This window comes from Rattus norvegicus, chromosome 1 (genome assembly GCF_036323735.1).
Source record: "Rattus norvegicus strain BN/NHsdMcwi chromosome 1, GRCr8, whole genome shotgun sequence".
NCBI lineage: Eukaryota > Metazoa > Chordata > Mammalia > Rodentia > Muridae > Rattus > Rattus norvegicus.
Genome location: NC_086019.1, coordinates 245,389,047 through 245,414,094, shown reverse-complemented (window position 1 = coordinate 245,414,094; position 25,048 = coordinate 245,389,047). Strand labels below are relative to the sequence as shown.

Here is a 25,048-nt window from a genome sequence, read left to right as displayed (position 1 = left end):
TTAATTTTGCCTGCCTTAGTCTTTTTTTTTTTTTTAATTCTATATTGCATGCCCTTTCCGCGTGTGCTAGGTCGCTTACTGGCATAGAATCCGCGACCCTGTGAAATCTTTCTCATTCCCCATTTTTTCTCTTCCTCGCCAACTCGATCTCTTCAACAGCCAGCACTGCATTTGGAACAGTATCTATTGTGTGGGTGGCGGAACGCGGAGAAGCTATTTTTGTTCTAATTATGAGCACTGTTTTCGTAGGGGAAAAGGAGGGGGTTATAAGGCAGATCTGAGGCTGAGCCGCTAGCTGGGCGAGGATGCTCCGTGGAGGCGTTACTAAGGTTACTAGAGAGAGGATCGCAGGTGACAGACAGGGGTGTTTTTTGTTTTTCTGTTTTGTTGTTGTTGTTTTTCTATAGCCAGATACATTTTCCAAAGAAGGATGTGGACTGGGCAGTGCCACATTGTACTACATGTTGGACTCCCTAAAGGGAAAAGAAGATGGCTCAAAGGAAAAATGAAGGACCAAAGCAGGGAGCCTCTGCTTCCTCTTCCGGCCCTTTTCTTCCGCCGTCCTTGTTTACCCCGAGCCGTTCTAGCTGCAGCACACCGTCGGCACGCCGGAGAAGGTGTCTTGTAGATGTGACACGCCTCTGAGCCGGGCCGGAAGCGGTTCCCAGCCGGTACCCGTAGGGACAGGCGTACAGCGGGCGGTGGCTGTGGCGCGGGCGGCGACGCTGCGTGGCTCTGGAGGACCGGCGCGGACCTGCAGCGGCTCGCTGAGGCCGTGGGTCGTCGCTGCAGCTGTCAGGACTCTTGGGGCGAACTTGCCAGACAGAGAGGAGCGGAAGGGAAGGGGTGTGTAAGGAGAGCCGTGGGCGTATTTGGTATCAGAGAGGACTTTGAAACTGGTTCCTCCTAGGAGTTGATTCTAATTTTTATTTTGACAGTTTCGGGAGGCAGCAGATGCCCCATTCTCGAGCTTTCCTTAACTCCAGTCGATTGGTAGCATGATTTGAGTGAGAGCTTTTTAGTGAAGCTACTGAGTTAGGATAGGTCATGGGATGGATGAAGCTGCCAGAGGAAAAAGAAATGGGCATTCGGAGCAGGGAAGTGGATCACGGATGAGGGGGTCAAGATGATCTGCTAGTTCGATTTACAGGTTTTACTGTACTGGATACCGTACCCAAACTCTTTAAGCTCGACGTCTTACTCCTGCGACGTCCGGACTTCTTTACATAACCTTTATGTTAACCTTTACATAAGCGGGGAAGCCGAGAAGATTCTGCAAAGCTCCAGGCCCCACACTGCGGGTTTTCCTCCATCAGCTATGAAGCAAGTGAGGATAGAGGTGAAGTCTAAGTGTATAAGGCAATGACAGATGTCAGTCAGGGAAGGTGGGAACTGGGCCTGCACACCTGTGCCATCAAGCTTGGCTGTCCTCTTCTCTTTAGCATTTGGTGGGATAGGGAAGAGAGGTATACCCAAGTTTGAAAATGGAGTTACAGAGACTAACAGAATTTACTGATTTGACATATCTCCTTTACCAGATGGAATGACATAAGGAAGGTAGTCAAGAATGGAAACACTGGCTGTCCTAGCTGTACTCGCCAACACAAATGCTAAAGTTAATGTCACTTTACCTGGACTGGTTCCTTTCAGCTGTAGAGATTGCAGCCCACCCTTATTCCTATTAATGTGTGTTACAAATTATGTGTACTTGCTGACACAAATACCAAAGCTAGAAAATAGTATTACTTGACCTGGACTGGCTCCTTTCAGCTGTAGGAGTTGAATATTGATAACTTGATACAATGGTGAAATCATCTATACCTTTGCTCGTGTGTGTTTTCCAAGCTCTGTGTGATGCTGGAATCAGATGCCTTTTCAGACACGGCTGACTGACTGACAGCTGAAGCTTTTCAGCAATTCCAAGAATGTCAGTCTGAAAATAATAAAACTGACTAAGCCCAGGAGTAAGGAAACTTATTTTAAGGAGACCTAAGACAGAACTCATGCTTAAAATTTAAAGGGAAATGTTTAATCAGTTGATAATATACTGTTTACAAATACTAGTTCTGGCAAGGTGTGCCTAGTATTCCCAAGAGATTGTCGAAACTGGGGCCTTAAGAGTCAAGGAGATCAGTTTAGCTACATTTTCCTTCCTAAAATGCAAGCGCTTGTTTTTAACTTGAAAAATCATCAACATGGTTTATAGAGTGCTTATCACTGTGTTTATGACAAAGTAAGGATGTAGTCATTCATTGCTTAACAAGAGAGACACTGAAATACCTTCTTGCAACTTTTCATTATTCAAGCATCAAGTCAGCACAAGTATGCTTACAGTGGCACAGCCATCAAACACCTATACTACAGACAGCCCCCAAAAGAGTAGCTTTCTAGGCTATGAACCTATAGAGCATGTTATTTTAATTATTACTGTAGAAAATTAAAATGGTGTTTGCACAGCCAGGCATAGCTGCACATGTAAAAGACATAGTTGGAAGTACTAGGCAATAACGTCGACTTTTTTCCGGTGGTCTGTCAATGGCTGAAACATCTCTAGGGTGTGTGTAACACAGATGAAAGTGATGCAGTGCCGTCCCTTGCATGCAGTTGCTCCACAGCATGATTAATGTCCTTTTTCCCTTGACAGCAATTAAAGGTAGACAACATTTGTGCGTTTCTCAAGTATCTGTCCACGTATTTCAAAGGGAGTGAAAGTGTTAGGTGGCTGTTAGCCCACAGACCACGCTCTGCCTACCGTGACTTGTAAAGCTTGTAGCCGTTTAAGATCACTCAATCTTCACTCTTGTGTTTCCTGAGTGTTTGACTTCTCAGGTCCGCACAGCTGACTTTGCACTCTTTTGCAGATGCATGGGCATGGGGGCTATGACTCTGATTTTAGTGATGATGAGCAAGGTGGAGGATCCAGCAAAAAGAGGAAGAAGTAAGTCTTTATTGATCCGTAGTTTGCATTCTTTCTAGACGGTCATGAAGTATAAATAAATAATATGGAAAGGTTTTGGATTGACTTTGTATGGGAACAAGTGCTGTAGCAAGTGAGGTTTTATTCATTACACCGTAATAAATGGATTTCAATTGGGAAGTAGTTGTGGGAAAAATGAAGTTTTGTTGTGAAGGATTTTATTGAAAGGGATAGAGGGAAAAGGAAAGATTCCTCTATTGCATGGTTTTTTGTTTTGTTTTGTTTGTTTTTTCATTTGTTAGTAGTGTGTGCCTGCAGATGTCACAGCTTAAAGGAGGCCTATTTGCTAGTGCTTGTCTTCCCAGTGAGGTCCATGTGGAGGGTGAACTGTAATTCAGAGCAGTTATGATGTTTACTTGAACGAGCAGGTCAGAATTGGGGGGACCAAGATCCTCTAGCATCAAAGCCTGGGCCTCACCCAGTCTTTTGTTGTCATTTTTGTTTCCTGAGACGGTTGTATTATGTTCAGGCTGGCCTGGAATTCCCTATTTAACCCAGGCTGTCCTATGACACAATCTTGGTTAGCTTCAAAAATGCTGGGATTCCAGGTATGGACTGCCATGCCCACCCGGAGGCTACATCTTCACCAGATTGCTGTGTTTGGGAGCATTGTTCTTAGCTATCAGGACTTAGACATTTCATGTTATGTAGTAACATAGGAGTGCTTGATTCATAGTAGCAGAACTTAGAGAATTTGGTTTATTATTCTATAGTGAGACTAATATGTTATCACTAACTAGGACTGAATGTTTTAGAAGATCGTCAGTCTTTATCAATAACAATAGTAAAATTATGAATTATTATAACAATGTATGTTTTTTAGATTTATTTCTTTTTAAAAAAAGATTTACTTATGTTATTTATATGAGTACACTGTAGCTATCTTCAGACACACCAGAAGAAGGCATTGGAACCCATTAAGATGGTTGTGAGCCACCATGTGGTTGCTGAGATTTGAACTCAGAATCTCTGTAAGAGCAGATGGTGCCTTTAACCACTGAGCCATCTCTCCAGCCCTGTTCTCTTTTTTCTTTTCTTTTCTTTCTTTCTTTCTTTTTTCTTTTTCTTTTCTTTTCTTTCTTTTTTCTTTTTCTTTTCTTTTCTTTCTTTCTTTCTTTTTTTTTTGGTAGATTTTCACTAAGAAATGTTACTTTCTGGTCTGAGGATATAACTAAGTTGGTAGAATGTTTGTCTAGGATATATGAAGCCCCAGGTTGTCCCAGTGCTGTGTTAAACAAAGGAAAGTGGCACATGCTCTTGAGAGGTAGATTAAGGATCATCAGTTCAGGTTTGTCCTTGGTTACATAGTGATTTCTGGGCCATCCTGGGATACTAAGGATCCTCCCTCGAAAGAAATGGCTTACGAATAGAATTTGAGCAGGTTTAGTTGGGTGCTATGGTCTAGGCTTCTGTTTATTTATATCAGTAAGGCCGATCATTTGTCTTCTATAGTCAAACTTTCCTTTCCATATTTTTTAACTCTTGAGTTTTCTTTATTCCTACTTTATAAATAAATAACTTAGGGTGGTAAATAATTGAGTCAGGAACTGAACTAGGAACCTGCTGATTAGAACTAGCCATTTTATTTAATCTTTTCTATTTTATAAGTATTAAATAAAATTAAGAAACAAAATGTTTCATTAAAGATCAGAAACTCGGGGCTGGGGATTTAGCTCAGTGGTAGAGCGCTTACCTAGGAAGCGCAAGGCCCTGGGTTCGGTCCCCAGCTCCAAAAAAAAAAGAACCAAAAAAAAAAAAAAAAAGATCAGAAACTCTTTTAAAGTTAAACCCTTACTTTGTGTTAGTTACTTTCCTTGATGTGAACCTGTACCTGACAAAAAGAAACTGAAAAATTTGTTTTGGGTCAAGATTTAAGAAGGGGTTCAGTGAGAAGGAGTAACATGTGGAGGCAGGAGCATGAAGTAGCTGGACACATTGTATCTGCAGTCAGGAAGCCAAGAGCAGATACAAAGTGAGGCTGGGTTATAGAATGTCGATGCATCTGCAGCGATCCACTTCCTCCAGCAGGGGTCGCTGTCCTAAGAGCTGAGGTGGAGGTCGCTGTTAGAATACCTGCCATGCAGTTACAAACATGGAATCAGGCAGAATCCTTCAAGAAAAATTAGCTCTTAACACTTTTTCTTTTTACTATCTAGGACAGTTGAAGATGAGTTGCTGCTTACAAAACCATTTCAAAAAGAAAAATATGGAAAGGTGGCCCATAAACAAGTTGCTGCAGACTTGCTGGACAGGTATGGTGTTCTGCTGTTACGACGGTCTTCGGTTTAAGCTGTTTTATAGTCTCAGAACCTGTGGGTTTGGTTATGTTAATAAAATATGGACATTTGAATTTACTTAAACTTTTCTCTTTTAAACAGGGAAGAAGCAAGAAATAGAAGGTTTCATCTCATAGCTATGGATGCTGTATCCTTTTTATAGCCCTATTTTTATGACTAATAGAGTATTTTGCTTGTTAGCCATGTTTTCTAACTTTTAAACATCAAAATCTTGTCAAGTAGACTAGTTTTATTTTTACAGGTTAGTGATTATTGATATAGAAGTTTACCATTTATATTTTCAGATGTAATTCTCTTTTGCTAATATATAGAAAAAATTAGAAGAAAAATTCATTTTTAATGAAAAAATAGTAGTTGTGGTCTACAAATAGACTTAAAAAGTCCAGGAACTGACACGTATTCCAGCCTGTTCTTGTCAGGCTCCCAGCATCTCCCTTTTCTGTTCTCGTCTTCTTTGGTATCATTTTAATTTATTCCCTTTCTACCTGCTTCTTGGTTATTTTAAATTTTCTGCAAAACTTCTGTTTTAAAATTAAATCTGTCTGAGTGCCACCTCTAGGCCTGCTGTTGCCCGTTCCTCAGGTGTGACTGGAGACTTAAGCTGTAAGTCAGGCTGTGTCGTGCACCGCTACCCTGACGTCGCGCCACTACGGGTTGTTAGAGAACAGGGGAGGCCAGGCAAGACCTGAGTGTTCGCTCCCAGGTCAGGACTGCAGAAAGGAGCACCACACTAGAGTCGTTCCTTTCCTTTAAATTACTGTGTTCTAGATTTTTCTTTTAATCTCTCTTACCCTTTGGAAGCTTAGCTTAGCTAAACATGTTATCCCTTATCTAACATTTCATTGAGAGCAATAGGGCACCTCATGTGAATAAAAATATAGGTGCTATTTTTCTGGCATGGATGGTAGAGGACCTCGGTTTGGGGGTGTGTTTAGCTATAGTGGAAGAGTCACTATGTTAAAAGTCAGTGATTTTGCTAGGTGTGGTGGTGCACTCCTTCAATCCCAGCATTCAGAAGGCAGAAGCTGGCAGATCTCTGAATTTGAGGCTAGCATGGTTTACATAGTAAGCTCCAAGCCAGCCAAAACTACATAGTTTGACCCTGTCTCAAAAACACAAAAACAAAACAAACAAAAAAACCAAAAAGTTAGTGGCTGTCTTAGTTAAGGTTTCATAATGAAGGGACCTGACCAAGGGCAACTCTTATAAAAGAAAACATGTAACTGGGGCTGGCTTACAGTTCAGAGGTTCAGTCCATTGTCATCATGGCAGGAAGCATGACAGCATGCAGGCAGACATGGTGCTGGAGGAGGTGAGAGTTCTGCATCTTGATCTGTTGTCAACAGAAGGGAACTGACCCCCCCATCCCCCACAAGCAACCAGGAGGAGAATATCTCCCAGATTGGGCTGAGCTTGGGCATAGGAGACTTCAAAGCCCACCTGCATAGTGACAAATCTTTTCCAACAAGGCCACACTCCTCCAACAAGGCCATACCTCCTAATAGTGCCACTTCCTGTGACCAAGCATTCAAACACATGGATATATAGGGGCCAACCTATTCAATCCACCACAGTAGTCTTCCTAGAGTTACTCTTGGCTTTTCAGTGAGGGAGAGCAGGCTGTTGTAATTGTTTCAGTTTGTGTCTTTTGGTGTTTTCAAGTTGCTAGTCTCACTGGATAGATGAGGCACACCCCCCCCCCCAAACAAAACAAAACAAAAAACAAGCCTGGGGAATGGGAATGAATTAGTTCAATACAAGGGCAGTCCCTGGTGTGCCTTTTATAATAATGCCCAAAGTGGGACTTGTTAGTTTCAGGGGTAGGGAGGAGGAATAGTTCTTTGTTCACTCTGTCTCCCACCACCATGTTTTTGCTCAAGAAGCAAAAGAAGAAGTTGTATTGACCACAGCCCTCCCAGTTGCCTATGACTGCCTCATGTTACATTAGCCTACTGAGCAGTGACCGCAGAAACCACTACTGCAAAGCCTGCAAAATTTGTCATCTAGCTCCTAACAGAAAAAATTAAGAGTTCAAATAGCATGCCCATTTGTGGTAGTTGGAGAGTTTGAACCCAGACCTTGAGGTGTTTGGGCTGCCTCCCCCTTAGTTTCATGTCCTTATTAAGTACTCTATTAGAATACACTGTGTCAGGAACATCACTGTGTCTGAAGGAGGTCATCCCTGAAGCTGAGACAGCTCAGTTTGCCCATGCCTGAGTATGGAGAGTGCTGCCAAGGTTTTTAAGTGAACATTAAATGTCCATATATCTTGTTATTTCACATGAAAAATAGATACGGTTTTGTGGATTCTCTGAATATTAAAAAGAGAAGAAAAAATATTACTGTGATTTCTTTTCTGTTTGAGACACTCTCTTACCCTGAGGCCCAGGCTGGCCAGGAACTCTAGTTGCTCCCCCTGCCTCTGCCTCTTGAATGCTGGTATTCGAAGTGGGAGCCAGCGTACCTCCCCTCCTGACTGCTTATGCTTGTGTTTCGTTCTTGAAACCTTAATGTTCGTGGGATTTAATTTTATAAACATATCCTATATTTATATACTTTATCATTAATTATTACGTTGTGTAATAATGGAAGATAAATTCTAATTTTTACCATTAATTTAGAAGCCCCAATTTCCATGTTTGATTATTAGACTGGATGAGAGAATAAAGCTGTGTGCAGTCTAGAAGCAGAACAGAAAGCTCCCTCTTTCCCCTCAGTCTATACAATTTTACCACAGAATAATGCATGCATGAAAAAGGTTCCAAACATTACAGGTAATACATGCTTGAAATGTTTTCAGCAGAAAGTGGAAGTCTGCTGTGCAGGTGTCCCTCATGATTTGCACATTTAAAAATGCTAGATAGACTCATGCCATGTTTTCTTTTTATTTAGTAATATATTACAATGGAACAACTTCTGAACAGTTACAAAAATCCTTAATGTTTTGCATTTCAGTATCAAAGGCACACAAAGTTTGTAAATGACTATATTTTGTACTATGGTGGCAAAAGAGAGGACTTTAAGCGGTTGGGGTAAGTATTGGGAAGTTTACAGAGGATGATAGGGCAAGTGCAGATGATCTTCGAGGCCTCTATTGTAAATTACTTGGCAACAGGCCTCGGGAGTGTCCTCATGATTGAACAAGAATGATGTTGGAAATAACAGTACATGTGAGAATTGCTCTTGTGTCTTGTTGATGGGACCTCTGAAGCAGTGACACATTTAGACAGTAGTGTCCAGGATTGCTTTTGCAAAAATAAGGCAGTGTCCAAAAGACTCCCCAAACACAGTCTGTTGCTGTTGCCCTTGGTCTCTTCCAGAGGTCCAAGAAGTCCCTACTGCTGAGGACACCAGACACTTAGACACAGGGTTCAGATGACCCGAGATGATTCTGATCTGAAAGCCTCCTTTCTAAGGACTAGCTTTCATGGTACAATTGAAAATGTGGCCATGAATTGGAGAGCAGTGGGGAGGGTATGTGAGAGGAGTTGGAGGAAGAAAAGGTAGGATGGAAATGATGTAATATTTATAATCTCACAAAAGTAAAAGTGTTATTTAAAAAATAAGGCAATCAGGAAACTTCACTCGGGATTCCCATCCAAGAAGATGCTTCCTTTGTTGAGGCTCTGAGTCTTGCATGGACTCTCTCTGACTTGACATCTGAGTAGGTAGTCCTAAAGACGTTAACACTGCCTCAGTCACCCCACTTTTATCTTCCCTGTCCACTGAGCCCACACCGCTCAAATGTTTATTTATTCTGCTTGCAAGCCAGGCCTCTTTACTTTTCTTCCTTTATCGGTCTTTCCAGGAACCTAGTAAAGTGATGTAACATTGTGTCCTACTGAGAGCTCTGTTCTGAAATTTGTTTTTATTCACATTTCCTCACTCAGTGTCCATGTGAGCTTTTGTGTCCTTGCTTTGGTGGCAAAGCGCATTTGTGTAACTAACCCACTATAGAGTTGGTCAGATTTGTTTCTCTATAGAACTCGCTCCTTTCATTTTTTAAGTACTTTCTAAAAATATTGAAATATTTGTTTTATTTAAAAATTTCCAAATAAAAGTATATTTTTTATATTTTTATTCAAATTTTCAAAAATTTCATCACTGTTTAGCCTAAATCTGTCTAGTTTTATTTTTATGCTAAATTAAAGTTTTTATTTTCTAGGGAGAATGATAAGACAGATCTGGATGTTATACGAGAAAATCACAGATTCCTATGGAATGAGGAGGATGAAGCAGACATGACTTGGTAATTTTACTCTAGTGTGTGTGTGTGTGTGTGTGTGTGTGTGTGTGTGTGTGTGTAGGGCAGAGGACAACTGGGAAGAGTTCTTTCACCATGTGCTTCTCAGGCTTAAACTCAGATCATCAGGATTCGTGGCAGAGCCTTTCCTAATTAGACTGGCTTGCCAGTCTGAAGGCTTGGCGATTTTTGCCATTAGAATCTAATGGAACAAGTGTTATAGTCTTATCTTTCTTACTCTGTTTTCTCTTTTATTATGTGTGTGTGTGTGTATGTGTGTCTCTGTGTGAGCAGGTGCATGCCTTTATACACATATGTTTGTGGGAACCCATAGAGGCCAGAGGAAGCCATCCGATTGTCCAGATCTAGAATTATAAGAGGTTGTGAGCAGCTTAGCATGGGTGCTGGGAACTGAACTAAGGTCTTTTGAAGTACAACACATGCTCTTAACCACTGAGCCCTCTCTGCAGTCCCAATACATGTTGTCTTAATCATCATTTATCAGGGTGTTCTGCTCTTTCGTGGACAGTTTCTGAATCAAGAAGAGAAATCTACATTTAGGACTCTTGATTCTGGTTTGTAATCTTTGGCAATTTTAATTTCAATTGTAATTGTTTGACCTAGTCTTCCAAAATAATTATGCTATTGTCTGTTGTCTTATAATAAGCTATTATGTGTTCCTTATAAAATGCTTTGAATAATTTGGGAAAGTAAAATACATGAAAGTGGTTTTCAAGGTCAGACATCACTGAGGATAATAAATGAAGAGTAATTCTCCAGCTCATTCTCTGAGAGCCGCAACAGTTCATCTCCAGACAGTCGTCATATTTGTCTGTATTAGGCCTCTTTGAGCATTAATATTTATATCATATATACATCATCTATTTGATATTTTTTCCAAGTAGCAAACTATGGTTGGATTTCTGAATGTATAATACATACTTTTTATGGATTTAGGGAGAAGAGACTTGCAAAGAAATACTATGATAAATTATTCAAGGAATATTGCATAGCAGATCTCAGTAGATACAAAGAAAATAAGGTATGCCCTATGAATATTTATGGCTAGAGCTCTTGTTCAACTATAGCATTGATTCTTATTAACTACCATGACCCACATTATTCTTTCATGGCACTGATTTGAATCTGTTATCTTGAACTTTGGAATATCATTTTGACTGCTTAACCTCTGTGCTCTTGGGTTTAAAGGGTCTGTGGGATTTATGAAGGATAGGTGCTTTGTGTTTGTAAGTCTAAAATTACAGTTGGCAACTGGATTCCATCCGGGCTCTCATCTTGAGCCTCTAGTGATTAAACACTTCAGAATGATGTCTCATTTATAGATCATATTTTAAATCAACAGCTTTTTGATTGATTGCCATTTATGGAGTGGCAGATGCACTTTTGCTACATAAATATTTCTATTTTGGTAAAATTAACTTTCAGTCAGTGCTCATTAGTAGTGACAGATTCCCTTTTTCACATTATATCTTTAGTTTATATTAAAGCAAATTTTATTCCTAGCTCAACTTCTGTAGGAACTAGAGAAGGTAATCCAAGAATTGATGATATCAATTGGAAATACCAAAAGGAATGAGTGAATATTTGTATTCTATTAAGAAAAAAATCCATTTATAAACAACTATCTTAAAAGAAATTCTGAGGATTTTTTTATTTTAATTTCTTTAGTGTCTTTAGTTTGTGAGTTGTTTTCTGGTTCTGTACAGACAGTAGCAATAATTACTTTGCATTTTCCTGATACAAATCTGTGTGGTTGTGGTGGACCAAAGACTTCTCAGTTCCTGACAAATGAGTTGTGAGTGCTGTGCCATAGCGCTTGTCTGTACCAGCTAATCACCACAGTAACTAACCTGGGGCCAGCACAGCAACCCGGGCTACTTGCAATTACTAGATTGTCAACCAAGTCTGAAATACCTTTCTAGGGTCATGTGGCAACGTAGATTTTTAAGCCATAGATTTTTTTATGACACATTCCAGTATTTATTGAAATTGGACTGGACACTATAGTGACTGTTCTTTAGAAAAAGCTGCAGTCCAGATGGGTGTGGTGTACAACTGTAGACCCAGCACTCAATAGGTAGTGGCAGGAGCCAGCCTAAGCTGCATAGCAAGTTTGAGGGAGATACTGTCAAAAACAGTGTTGTAGTCTAGCTGAGGAGAAGAGATGATACAGCAAGTGTTTAAAGTCTCTATTTTAGAACAGTTACTAGAATCAGGGAGCTGGAAAGGTGGCTCAGTGTGCTTGCTGGGGAGTCATAAGGACCCGAGGACCAGAGTTTGGACTTCAACACCCATGTAACAAGGCAGGCAACCACACATATGTAAACACACGCACGCACGCACACGCACGCACACACACACGCACGCACACGCACACACACGCACACACGCACGCACACACACGCACGCACACACACGCACACACACACGCGCACGCACACACGCACACACACGCACACACGCACACACGTACACACACGCGCACACACACACGCGCACACACGCACACACGCGCACACACACACGCACGCGCACACGCACACACACACGCACACACACACGCACACACATGCGCACACACACACGTGCACACGCACACACGCACGCACACGCACGCGCACACGCACACACACGCGCACACACGTGCACACACACACACGCACACACACACGCACACACACGTGCACACGCACACACACACACGCACACACACACGCGCACACACACACACGTGCACACACGCACACACGCGCACACACACGCGCACACACACACGTGCACATACGCACACACACGCACACACACGCGCACACACACACGTGCACACACACGCGCACGCACACACGCACGCACACGCACACACACGCACGCACACACACACACACGCACGCACCCTGCAGTACCAGCTGGATGTAGTCAGAGGTAGGAAGATCTCTGGGGCTTGCTAGCTTCCATCCTATCCCCCGTTCCCAGCAAAATTGCAAGGCTGAGGGTCAAGAAGAGAGACCCTGCTTCAAAGGAATAGGTAAGGGTGAGTAAGGCATCTAAGCCACTCTTCTGCCTCGCTTCTGGCCCCATACACGTGTGTGCATGCACTCGTGTGACTACCTTAAGGAGAATAATTTTGATAGAAATTGTATTTTACTAGAAGGTGGTAACTGCATGTGAAATGAAGACAAGGGATAATAAATTATGACTTGGGTTTGCGTGTGGAAATGAGAGAATAGGAAGATTGGAGGGGTTGTATTTGTTGCAGCTCTACAGAGTAGATACTTAAGGCACGTCTAATGACTCTTCTTTTACTCTGCATTCCTGCTATTTTCTCTGAAAACTTTTCATATTTGGCACTGTATTTGAGTTCATCTTTCAACTAGAATTAGATTCAGCCATAATCATAAGGAAAAACACCTCCTTAAATGAGCCAAAAGCAGGGGCTGGAGAGATGGCTCAGAGGTTAAGAGCACTGGCTGCTCTTCCAGAGGTCCTGAGTTCAAATCCCAGCAACCACATGGTGGCTCACAACCATCTGTAATGGGATCCGATGCCCTCCTCTGGTGTGTCTGAAGACAGCTATAGTGTACTTACATATAAATAAATAAATCTTTTAAAAAAATTAGTCAAAAACTATTTTTCTTTTACAAAAAGTCCAAGTAGACAGGATTTGTGTTGCAGGAAGCAGGGTTCAGGACCGACCAACCCTTGAGTAGCTGCAGCTTGACTCCAGTGGGAAGAACTGGGAAAGGTTATAAGGATACAGAGGTTACGGAGGTGACACAGGGTAGCTTCTTATTCCCCGTAAGATTATAACTTTCCTCCTGATGGATATTGCCCGGTGAAGATTTATTTATTTTTGTTGTATGTGTATGAGTGTTTGCCTGCATGCGTATATGTGTACTGCATGGGTGTATTGTGCCTGTGGAGACGAGAAGTGTCAGACGCCCGAGTACTGGAGGCACAGATGGTTGTGATCCATCTGTGGAGATTGGACCCTGGTCTTCTGCAGCAGCACTACGTACTCTCGGCGGAGCCACTTCCTCAGTCCCATGGTTAATAATTACCTGTCATTCTCATTGGAAATACAAGTCTAGTAAGTAGTCGCTTAACAAACAGATCTGTTAAATAGATTACTGAATGAAAGAAAAGGGAAACTCCTGCTAGTACTTCATAGACACTCCGAGACAGTGTTGAATGTATGTAATCTACACACAGATGTAAGCTTGAGCATAAAATTTTAAAGTTTTTACCTCTTTTTTGATACTTATTTATTCTACTTTTTTCCCCACAGACTTGGAGAATTTCATTTTTATTTACATTTTAACTATAATGTTTTGACATTTTTTTGAATCTTAATATGAACTTAAGATACATAAATTTGGCAAATTAAGAAATAAATGATTAAAAACTTAAGCTGAATGGTAACAAGAAATTGAATGTTTTATCTGAATTATTTCTATTTCCCCCTTTAAAAAATGTGTATGTCTGTTTTGCCTGCATGTATGTTTGTGTACCACATGTGTGCAGTGCCCGTGGAGGCAGGAAGATGTCAGCTCCTTTGAGATGGAGTGGGAGGCAGTTACGAGCCACTACACGGGTGCTGGGAGTTGAGCCTGGTTGTCTGCAGTAGCAGCCAGTGCTCTCACACTCTGAGCCATCTCTCTGGCCCCTGAATTCTTTCTTAGAATACTGGTTCTCAGGTAATACCCTTGGCTCTAACCACAGCACCCCATTCTTGTTAGTACTGCATACTCCGCATAGATTTTAAGTACAGATGTTCCCCTCAACTCCTGCAGCAGTTAGGCATTTGAACAGTCGTTTTTAACAGAGGTTGGTAATTGTTGGGAGATAGCCTTAAGTTTCTGTAAAAAGAGAAAAAGCCATCACAATAATAATTAAGGTTATTTTTCAGGCTGAAAATGTCATCATCCTTGACTTCGTGTTTAGATATGTACATATATTAATTTAAATTTTGTATTTGCATTTATTTTTATATAAATATACTTTTTTTTTTTGCCAGTTTGGATTTAGGTGGCGAATAGAAAAAGAAGTAATTTCAGGAAAAGGTAACTTTTTAAAAAATTTTACTTTCTAATAGAATATAGCTTTTTTTGTTATGAATTAAAATCACTAGGTGAGATTTTTCCTGCTTGTAAACAATAAATTATTATCTAAAATAAAGTTTGGGAAAATTTATTTCTGATAAATATATTATTAGCAAAGATCAGAATTTAATGCTTTCATGACTTCTTTAGAATTTGGTCCTTAGAATATTGAAGATATGTGGACAATGTTATAGAATTAAAGATTTAATAACAAGGAACAAGTGAGTGCTTGATTAACAATTATAATAAAATATTGGTAGTACAATATTCCAACAAAAATCAATATTTTGGAAGTAGAACTTAAATATCATACATGAACCCAGTAGAAGTTTTATACAGACTACTTCTAGGTTGAACTCAAATATTTAGTCCAATATCAAAACATCAAACATTCAGGGTGGTCAAAGGCCCCCAGTTCCAGGGGATGTGGAGCCTTCTTACCTCTCCCAGCACCAGGCCTGACGTGCACTTATGTAATTGGCAGGGATGTTGTCTGTGAGTGATGAAGGCAGAGAAGGGAGGAGAATGAAGTAAAGCAGCCCTCAGGTCCGTGAGGTGGCCTGTGGATAAGGACACTTGCCACACCCGCCTCACAACTTCATTTCAATCCCTGGAAGCTAGAGTTGAAGGAGGGAACACTCAGCAGATTTGTCCTCTGTCCCCACAGGCATGCCATGCACACACAATGCTAAATACACTTCTCTGGCTTTTCCTTTTTTCGAGACAAGAGTTTTTCTGTGTAGCCCTGGCTGTCCTGGAACTTGCTCTGTGAATGAAGCTGGCTAGGAACTTGAGATCCCCCTGCCTCTGCTTCCTGGTTGCTGGAATTAAAGGTGGGCACCACTGCCACCACCACCCCCAGCTCCCCCTTCCCCTCTACTCTCCCAACCTCCAGCTAAGTAAACATTTTAAAAAATAAGGCAATTCAAAAGTTGTCTTAAGGTCATGTTTTATTTTATATCTTTACTTAAAATTGTGAGAGATCTGAAATGTCAGTAATAAAAATATCTATTAATTTTGTCAAGTAAAATTTTTAGGAGAGTATATGAAACTGCCTTTAACAAATGACAGGCATCCTCTAAGTTCTTAAGTGAATGTAGGAGTAGTGGGGAAGCTGGAACAGGCCGTTGCTCTGTTGGAACAGAAGGTTGGGGTTGCGGTTTAACAGACATCACTAAACATGCTAAACGCATGCTTATTTAATTAGCTCTTCTTCTGGGATGGCGTGTGCAGCCATTCTGTGACTTCCTTACACAGTTCATGGCATGACATGTTTGTATACACACACACTAGATAGATAGATACCCAGACACACATACAAACACAGACACACATACGTACATATACACATACATACTTACATACATACATGCAAAAAATGTGTTTGAAGTTGGAGTCATCCTCTGCTACATGGTAAGTGTAAGGTTAGTCTGGGTACATGTGATAGATCCTGTTTCAAAAGACTTAGTTACAAATTAGCCTTTTGGATGCTGATGTTAGAATTTCATTTTGGCAGTCTTGCATTTTATTAAAAGGCATTCATGGTTTCTATTTGTTACTCTTGTTACAAATTACTGTGGTGGAGATTGTTCTTTGTATAAATCATTTTGTGCTTTCTCTTTTTCTGCCAAAATAGAGTTTTGAGTTGTCCTTTCTTGTCTCGTATTTTTTTTTTTGTCCTTAGAAGTTTTTAGTTAGAAGTTTTTAGCTAGAATTTTAAGTAAATGGTATACTTGAAAACATTGATTTTAACATTTAGTTAAATACTGAAAGGATTCATGTCATGCGTAAGAGCATGTATTTTGGGAAATGATCTTTTTCAGGGTTATAATTAATACACTTAATATTTTCATTTTGCAAAGTGTAAGATTCTCTAATATAGGCTCATTAAAATTCTACTTAAACAGTTTACCAACAGGAAATAAAAACTGTCGCAGTTTTTATTTTAAGAGCTCAACTCTAGCAAGCAAGAAAGAATAATAGTTTTTGGGTTTTTGTTTTTTAAAAACCTGGGATGTGGTTTAATGGTAAAGCAAATATTTTGCATGCACAAGATCCTGGGTTCAGTTCCCATTGCAAAAGAAAAAAAAGCATCTCTTTGATTTCATACTTTGTATATGCATGCTATAATTATTGTGGTCAATTATTTTTCATGCTGAATTTGTATTAAATTTATTTACATTTTTTTAATGAAAATTTGAGAGGGATACGTTTGTAGGCAAATCCTGTTGTGCACTGTGGGTGACAGTCCTTTCTTTTGCAGGCCAGTTTTTTTGTGGAAATAAGTGTTGTGATGAAAAAGAAGGTTTGAAGAGCTGGGAAGTCAACTTTGGTTATACTGAGCATGGTGAAAAGAGAAATGCGCTTGTTAAGTTAAGTAAGTTGTGTTCAGTGGAGATGCAGTTGATTTCTTCCCAGTTTACCTTGAATTTAGAATTGAAAAATGTGTGTACTATTTATAATTTAATTAAAAAGAATGTTTTCCTGAAAGTATTCTTTTTCCTTGTAGTTTCTCCAAACCTCAAATAAATTTTGAACCCAAAGTCTTTAGCATTGTGGAAGCGCCTTGATAAGACAGCTCTAATGTCAGACTTCAGCTGGTAGCTTGTAGAGTGAGCTGCCACAACCTTGAGGATGGCACTAGATTAGGAGTCTAAGTAGCAGTGTCAGAAAAGGCAGTGTAGAACTTACGTCTGATTCTGTAGCCATAATGTATCAGCCATAAATAAATTTCCTCTTTGATAGTGAGTGAAAATTTTGGGAAAGTATCCTTTTAAAAAAGTTTTTACTTAACTAACTTATATAATATATTAATTTTACTTAATAATGGGTTTCACTATGACATTTTCATGCCTATACACACACACACACACACACACATATACATACACACACACACATATATACACACACATACACATATATACACATGCCTATATATCCATATATATTTGCCCACTTACTCTCTCATCCTCACACACTGACTGATCCCCTTTTTCTTCCTCATTGGCCCTCCTGTGTGCGTGTGTGTATGCGTGTGTGTGTGTGTGTTCGTGTGTGTATGCGTGTATATATGTGTATGTACATGTGTGTGTGACCCAGTATGTGTAGTTAGGGCTACTTACATGGTGAGGGATTATTTACAGGACCCTACTTACCAGGTGCTACACCTCTGAAGAAATCTTCAGGAGTACAGACTCGTGAGTCTTCCCCAACTCCATGCATTTAATAGTCTGCAGGTTTTGTACAAGTAATCACGGCTGCCCAGAGTTGAAGGGTGTAGTAGTTATGTCATGCTCAGAGGACAGAGTTATAAGACATACTGTGCAACCTCTGGATCTTCTTTTTTTCTCTTCTGCTTTGGGCCTTGGGAGTTCTAATATCGGTGCCCTATTAAGAGCTGAGCCAGTTATTCTCAGTCCTTTGACCAGTTATGAATCTCTGCACCCTAACTGCACTCATAATTGTCTCCCACTGCCAAAAAGTTGACCCTAGCACCATTCTGAGTAATTAGGAGATGATTTGAGAAGCACACCAGACTATTCAGGAAAGCAATAGCAATAGCTTCCCTACCAGAACCTGCCACATGCTCGTGACCAGATTTAGAGTAAGGTTTCTAGCACTTCATGTGAATTTTCTCCTGTAGAGTGAGGCTTAAATACCATCCAAAATCAGCTGCTTACCCCATGATGGTCATGCCACTGTAACACCAGTGGACACATCATGCCAGGGAGTTGGGTTGTGTAACATGAAGGATTCATAGCTGAGTAAGGCCATTGATGACAATCCTCCCAGAGCAACCTGCACAGTACCTTCCAGCACTATGAAAGCTCACCTGTGGACAGGAAGCTTCCAGCTCCACTTCAGCTTTCTTTTTCACACAAGCAAAGCATATGGCATCTTCAATAGAGCCTTCCCTTCTGGTTGTGATGGGCAACGAGGAGCAGCAGCACTAGTCAGTATTGTTTAATATAGAGATGGGCTAGTGAGACGGCCTAGCTTGACGACTTGTGTTTATTCCCTGGAACCCACATGGTGGAAGGAGACAACTGACTCTGTAAGCTGTACACAGACCTCCATACACTCACTGTGGTGCATGCACATCCCCTTTCCACAAAATAAATGAAATGTAATTGGGAAACAGTGATGAGGGACTGGAGAGATGGCTCAGAGCTCAAGAGCATTGGCGCTCTTCCAGATGACCCAGGTTTGATCCCCAGTAGCTATATGATGATTCACAACCCTCTGTAACTCCAGTTCCGGGGGTCCAGTGCCCTCTTCTGGCCTACACAGGCAGCATATATGCACGTGGCATGTATGTAGACAAAACTCTCATACATATAACTTTTAAAAAGAAAGAACAAGTTTAGAGATAAATGTTACTTTGAGTGTTGTTCTGAGTTTCTCAGCACTGCTCAAGACCAGGTCTCTTGCTGAACTTGGAGCTCGCCAGCAGACAACAGTTTCCCATAACTGTGGTTTGCAGTGTTATACTGTTTTGTTTGTTTTTTAATTCGTTTTTATCTTTCAGTTGCTTCCTTACTTTTATGACCATCAGCTTTTCTGGCTCTGTAATAGAGTTTTCAGTCTACTCCTGTTAGTACAGACTGGTTTGTGTGAGTTCCTCTTAGAAGCACCTGTCTGGAAAAGTCAACTAGTTTGGAATGAGACTAGGGAAAAGAAGAAGTATTTGTAGTGGAAGTATTTGAAGATTCTCTGTTTACTTAAACACATTAGAGATGCTATACCCAAATAATAACAATAATCATTATCATTGATATGTGCATATTATTACATCATGTTGTTATATTAAGAGAGATCTTTGATGTCAGATACTAATTTTCTCTATGACACAATGGGTAAGACTTTTTAAAGCACCTTTAAAACAGCACTTCCAGATTTAACAGGGCTGATGCGCATATGAACTCACAAAGACAAACCAGTTAGAATCCCAGCACTGACGTGGGGAAGTGGGTACAAAGTCCTACCCCTAACCAGGAAGCTGTTTGTGATTGGTAGCTGCTGGGAAAGGGGAAAATAAGCTTTCTTTAGTTGAGTAATACTTTCTTTTCAAAAGAGAGAGAAAATATGAAGTGGGGTGGGTAGGGAGGTAGGATTTTGGAGGAACTGAGGGAGGGGAAAGAATATGATCAAATGTATGAAAAAAATTTAAAACAAAGCATTGTTAAAATATTTTCAATCCTCAAACGTTGTAATATAATTTTGAGATTTAATATTATTATTTTCTTTGTATTATTTTATTTTAAGTGTATAGTAAGGGGTATAAGAACATGAGAAATTATAATTAAAATAGAGTAGCAATACAATTACATGGATTCAGAAGCTCAGTAGTATTTTTTTCTCTTTTAGGATTATGCCAAGAATGTTCCTTTAAATTAAATTTTCATCACAGGTAATTTTTCTTTTAAAACGCCATTTTTCATGTTTAGTAACCTAGGCCATATCACACTGAGTGTCTAAATCTCAGTTTGGAAAGTGGATTTGTTTAGAGAATAGAGAGCATCACCCAAGCAAGTTTATATGCGAAGGTCTATGTGGGGCAGTAGGTGCCTGTGGTTAATTTGGAGCCAGTGGCCAGACACTGTAACAGCCCTAGAAGTGATGTTATAAATCTGGCTGCATAAATGGAGCATGTGTGCATGCCTGTGTACCTGCGTGCCCAAGTACCTCTGTACCTGTGTGCCCACGTGTTTCCTGGGAAGCTAAAGGAGGACACTGAGTGTTGTGCTCTCTGACTTTCTCTCCATTACTCACTTAAGACAAGGTCTCTCACTAAACCTGGAGCTTGCCATTTTTGACTAGTCTAATTGGTGAGCCACAGTGATGCTCCTGTCTCCACCTTCCTGCTCCAAGCACCGAGATTATCAGTAAACATGGTCACACCTGACATTTATGTGGATTCTTGGGAGCCATCTTCCAGTCCTTTCCAGTCCTTCTTGTGACTTTTAAACAAACTTTTTTAAATTTATATTTAATATTTATTATTATAATATTTATTTATTATATATGTACACTGTTGCTGTCTTCAGACACACCAGAAGAGGGCGTCAGATCTCATTACAGATGGTTGTGAGTCACCATGTGGTTGCTGGGATTTGGACTCAGGACCTCTGGAAGAGCAGTCAGTGCTCTTAACCACTGAGCCATCTCTCCAGCCCTGTCGTTTTGTTTTTCAAGTCAGGGTTTCTCTGTGTATCCCTGGCTGTCCTGGAACTCACTCTGTAGGCCAGACTGGCCTCTAACTCACAGAGATATGCCTGCCTCTGCCTCCCTAGTGCTGGGTCAAATAGACTTTTAGCTAGAGTTTCTCAATGATAAGAGAGACATTGATAAAGTCAGGTCATCTGGATGTGTCTGCTGTGTTGAGTGAGTTAGGAGTACCACTGGCCTGCACCACACCCTTCATGTGGGGAATATTTGTCTCGGTTTTATCTTGTTATTTGCTTATTTTTTGTTTTGTTGTTTTGTTTCATTTTTGAGGAAGACTGGCTTTCAATTCAGAATGCATCTGAGGCTAGCCTCAAATTTGTGATTCCTGTGTCTCAGCCTCTTGAGTGCTGGGGTTCTAAGTGTATGCTAGCACGTGGCTTATAAAGTTTTAGTGTAAGCATGTCTACATTGTGTTTTATCTGCTACAAATAAACAATACATTTTTAAAACCAGCAGGATTTTTTATGATACTTGATTGGCCAGCCCAAACCTTAATTTCCTCTTTCTGTCAGTGATGCTGAGAGGCTGAAGGTATTTTGTGACTTTCCCTTTTGAGTGTCATTTCAAAATTAGAATGACTTTGATAAAAGACCAAGTATGATTAACTGCTGTGCCAGCATGATAACATCAGCATGGGTTTCTTAGGCAGAAGTCTATCAAGCAAATACTTGCGGGCTGTTTTCCCATGCTTCTTTTCTTAAGCAATTAAAATTAATTGCTTCTCACTTGTCATACTGACCAAGAATGTGCTGTTGTAAACCTGGCCTAGAAGAGGTAAAGCCAGAGCAATGAGAAGGTAAATTAGAAGTTCTTTAATGATGACCCTGAGTTAAGTGTAAGCACTTTATCTCCATTCCTAGACATGTTTACTATAGTCTTTATTCTGAAAAAAGAGCGTCCTCTCACTGTGGACTAGATCCATCACAGCACTTCTCAGTGCTCAGTGGATATGAGTTGCATGCTGGGAAAGGGAATGGACATTAAAAGTGCACTGTTTGTGTAGAGAATTTACAAAATAGTTCTTTGTCTCTGTTTAGGCTTTATCATCTTACAGAATTATCTTAATTTATATAGTGACCTAAAATATTTACATACTCTAGCCTGGCAGTGGTGACACTCACCTTAACTCCCAGCACTCTGGAGACAGACACAGGCGGGTCTCTGTGAGTTTGAGTCTAGCCTGGTCTACAGAGTAAGTTTCAGTACAACTAAGGTTAAACACTGTATCTCAAAAAACAAAACAACAACAACAAAAAAAACCCAAAAAAACCCCACTAAACTAAAAAATGTACATAATCTTTCAAAGTTCCTTATTATATAAATTATATCTACTTTAACTGTTTTCTTTAATTCAGATGTTATTTTTTATAAAATCAGTTGAAAAAATTAACTTCAATATTATGCTGTTTAACGTAAAGGAGAAAAGAAATCAAGTCCACAAAAAAAAGGTCTAAAACCAAGACTGAGTCTGACGAGTCACCTCATAAGAACTCCAGATCCTCATCTTCAGAGGAGGCCTCCCAGGGGAAGGATGAAGGTAAGGGACTAAGAGCTCCTTGGTCTGAGATCCAGTCAGCCGCAGTGCCCCTCAGCATCCAGCCGGGGTGCTTAGAGCTCTGCTTTAGAGTAACTGAAAGTGGTCAGGAATTCAGATGTGAATTTACAGTCACTTACAGCAGTTTTAAAAACAGAAATGGTTTTGGTTCCTTTTGGGCATATACTATAGAATTATATAATACTGCAAATAGTGGTCAATTCCTGGCTATATCCAAGCCTTGTGACTTGGATAAGAAAGACACTGACTCTCTTGAGCTTACCTTCTCCATGTCTGCTGGGGTAATGTGTGCCAGGGTAATGTCTGCCGGGGTAATGTGAACACCTGCCTGCATGTTCGTCAAGAGACAGATGAGAACTTAAAGGCTTTCAGAGAACTGTAAAGCAGTTTTACAGTCTGTCATTCAATCTAAAAATCTTGATTATAGTAGCTGTCTTATAGGATTATGGGAAAAATAGAGATAGTTTATTAGCAATTTGACGAATACCCACCGCGTTAGCTGGTAGGAAGGTTATTTCTAGTTGATTTTTCGCACCAGAAGGTAACCAGCTGTAACGTCTACTGAAGTTAGCCCAATGTTAATGTAAGATCTGGACAGGAGAGGGCCCCCTTGCTCTAGATGCAAAGGTAGCTGTCTCAGATGTTTTCAGTTTCCCTCTTGTGTATCAGTTTCCATCAGTTAAAGCATACAGATAAAGCGTCACTGAGTCGGAATGGGGGTTAGTAGACGTGTCATTCTGTTCTTTACTGAGAGCTGGCATTTGAAGCTGAAAGCCTTCTCATGTCTATCTTATTTCCTAACTCCAAAATAAGTCTTAATTAATAAGTGTGAAATCTCACCTGAGTTTAAAATTTTGTATTCTAATATGCTCAAATAGTAATGTGGCATTCAAAAATTCAGTTATATCCACTTTTGAATTAATAATATTGTTATCTTCTTACTGTAATCATGGCTTATTATAAATTAAGGAAGAGCTTATCTCTACCTAGACCTTCTTAATTTGGAATAATCTTTAACAATGACTGAGCATCTGGGCAGTAGGAGCTCCTGGTTTTATCTCTAGACATCCCTTGCCCCCTCATGTGAGACTATGTACTCTATAACTTCACTGTTACCACCATAGAGGGGCTACGTCAGTGAGTGGCTGAGTGGACAACTGAGTCCGAGTGACAGAATGAATGTGTAGAGAGAAAACGAAGACAAATCAATAGCTTGTGTTTGAAGAGCTATTTGCTTTTGCAAGAAAGGAAGGACTAAATACTCGGCTACAAATACCCTCTCTTGGACCAGTCTTCAATATCTTCTCTCTCCATGCCCCCTGGAGCAGCCTCACCCTTCACGTTTCACTTCAGCTCAATTGGAAAGGCCCTTCTTAACAACGTCAGCCTCACTTCCTCAACCCAGATTAGATCCCTCGATACATTCTAAGAGCACTCTGTACTTGTTTAGAGATGCACAGGATCCTTACAAAAGTTCATTTCTGTGAGAAAAGGGATTACAGATTATGTAGCTGTTTAACTCAACCCCAGTTCCTAAGACCGTAGGCATTTATTTAGATATTAGTGATGGAATCAGTGAATTCACTCATTTTTCTCACAGTTGAAGAAACTCCAGAAATCCGTCCTAAACACAATAATAAAAATGTTGTGGTGTTTTGCTTTTCAAACTATGGTGCTCTGGCCAGCAGTGTTGTGATCAGCTGTAACTTGGTCTGAAGTTACTGTCAGAGGCCCCTGTGATTTGTGGGTCCTCACACACCAGACAAGTGTGCAGGAGGCTCTGCCCTGTGGCATGTGGTGGTTCTGACTGCTTTAGCATCTCAGGGAGGAGGAACACCACAGTAATCTTCACATGTCAGATGGTGTTGGCAGGTTTCCCTTGACAACCTACGCCTTCCCACTTTGTCTGCTTGGATTTGCAGAATAACCCTAACCTTTCCACCTATTTGTTTTTAAAGATGTATTTATTTTATTTATCTTCAGACACACCAGAAGAGGGCATTAGATCCCAATACAGATGGTTGTGAGCTACCATGTAGTTAGTGGGATTTGATCTCAGGATCTCTGAAAGAGCAGTCAGTGCTCTTAACTCCTGAGCTATCTCTTTAAGAGCCCATTGAACACCCGCACTTGTTGAATCTCCTTTGGCCTCTAAGAGACTCAAACTTAGTCTTCTTGGCCTCTCATCCAGTTTATTGAGGTGCTGTTTTGTCACCTGTGCTTTATTTTATCACCCTCCAGGAATCCCTCTCCTGAGGGCTTGTTCCGGAGGGTTCTGTGGAGTGGTAATTTATACATGTATAGCTTGTTGGGGACCTTTAATCTCAGCACTTGGGAGGTACTGGCAGGCAGATCTCCGTGAGTTTGAGGCCAGCGTGTTCTATAAAGCAAGGTCCAAGATAGCCAGTGCTACACAAGAAACCCTGAAACCCTATCTCTAAAACTACTTTATTTATATGTCCTATTATATATATATATGTATATATGTATATATATTTATATATATATGCCTATTGATGGGTTATTTAGTTCTAAAAATTTATAACATTAAATTATATATAGTTTACTTAACATAATATAATTAAACAAACATATTATTTAATTATATAAATATAATATGTATAA

General features: G+C 40.3%; 1 protein-coding gene across 11 annotated transcripts in view; it reads left to right on the top strand.

Annotated features, from left to right (window-relative positions):
* The first annotated feature begins 215 nt into the window (after nucleotides 1-215).
* The window catches only part of Fra10ac1 (FRA10A associated CGG repeat 1), a 32,342-nt gene continuing 7,509 nt past the window's right edge, over nucleotides 216-25,048 (top strand). For 3 of the 11 annotated variants that reach the window (XM_008760371.4, XM_039085637.2, XM_039085666.2), the window contains exons 1-11: nucleotides 216-1,339; nucleotides 2,862-2,938; nucleotides 5,134-5,229; nucleotides 5,356-5,401; nucleotides 8,230-8,306; nucleotides 9,440-9,523; nucleotides 10,475-10,559; nucleotides 14,553-14,598; nucleotides 16,901-17,014; nucleotides 20,008-20,050; nucleotides 22,287-22,405. In XM_008760371.4, coding sequence (XP_008758593.1) covers nucleotides 1,319-1,339; nucleotides 2,862-2,938; nucleotides 5,134-5,229; nucleotides 5,356-5,401; nucleotides 8,230-8,306; nucleotides 9,440-9,523; nucleotides 10,475-10,559; nucleotides 14,553-14,598; nucleotides 16,901-17,014; nucleotides 20,008-20,050; nucleotides 22,287-22,405 — 808 coding nt within the window. In that variant the 5' untranslated portion in view covers nucleotides 216-1,318. Of the gene's footprint in view, nucleotides 1,340-2,861; nucleotides 2,939-5,133; nucleotides 5,230-5,355; nucleotides 5,402-8,229; nucleotides 8,307-9,439; nucleotides 9,524-10,474; nucleotides 10,560-14,552; nucleotides 14,599-16,900; nucleotides 17,015-20,007; nucleotides 20,051-22,223; nucleotides 22,255-22,286; nucleotides 22,406-25,048 lie in introns of those variants that run through there. The other 8 variants (XM_008760372.4, XM_039085649.2, XM_039085669.2 and 5 more) reach the window with 6 other exon arrangements.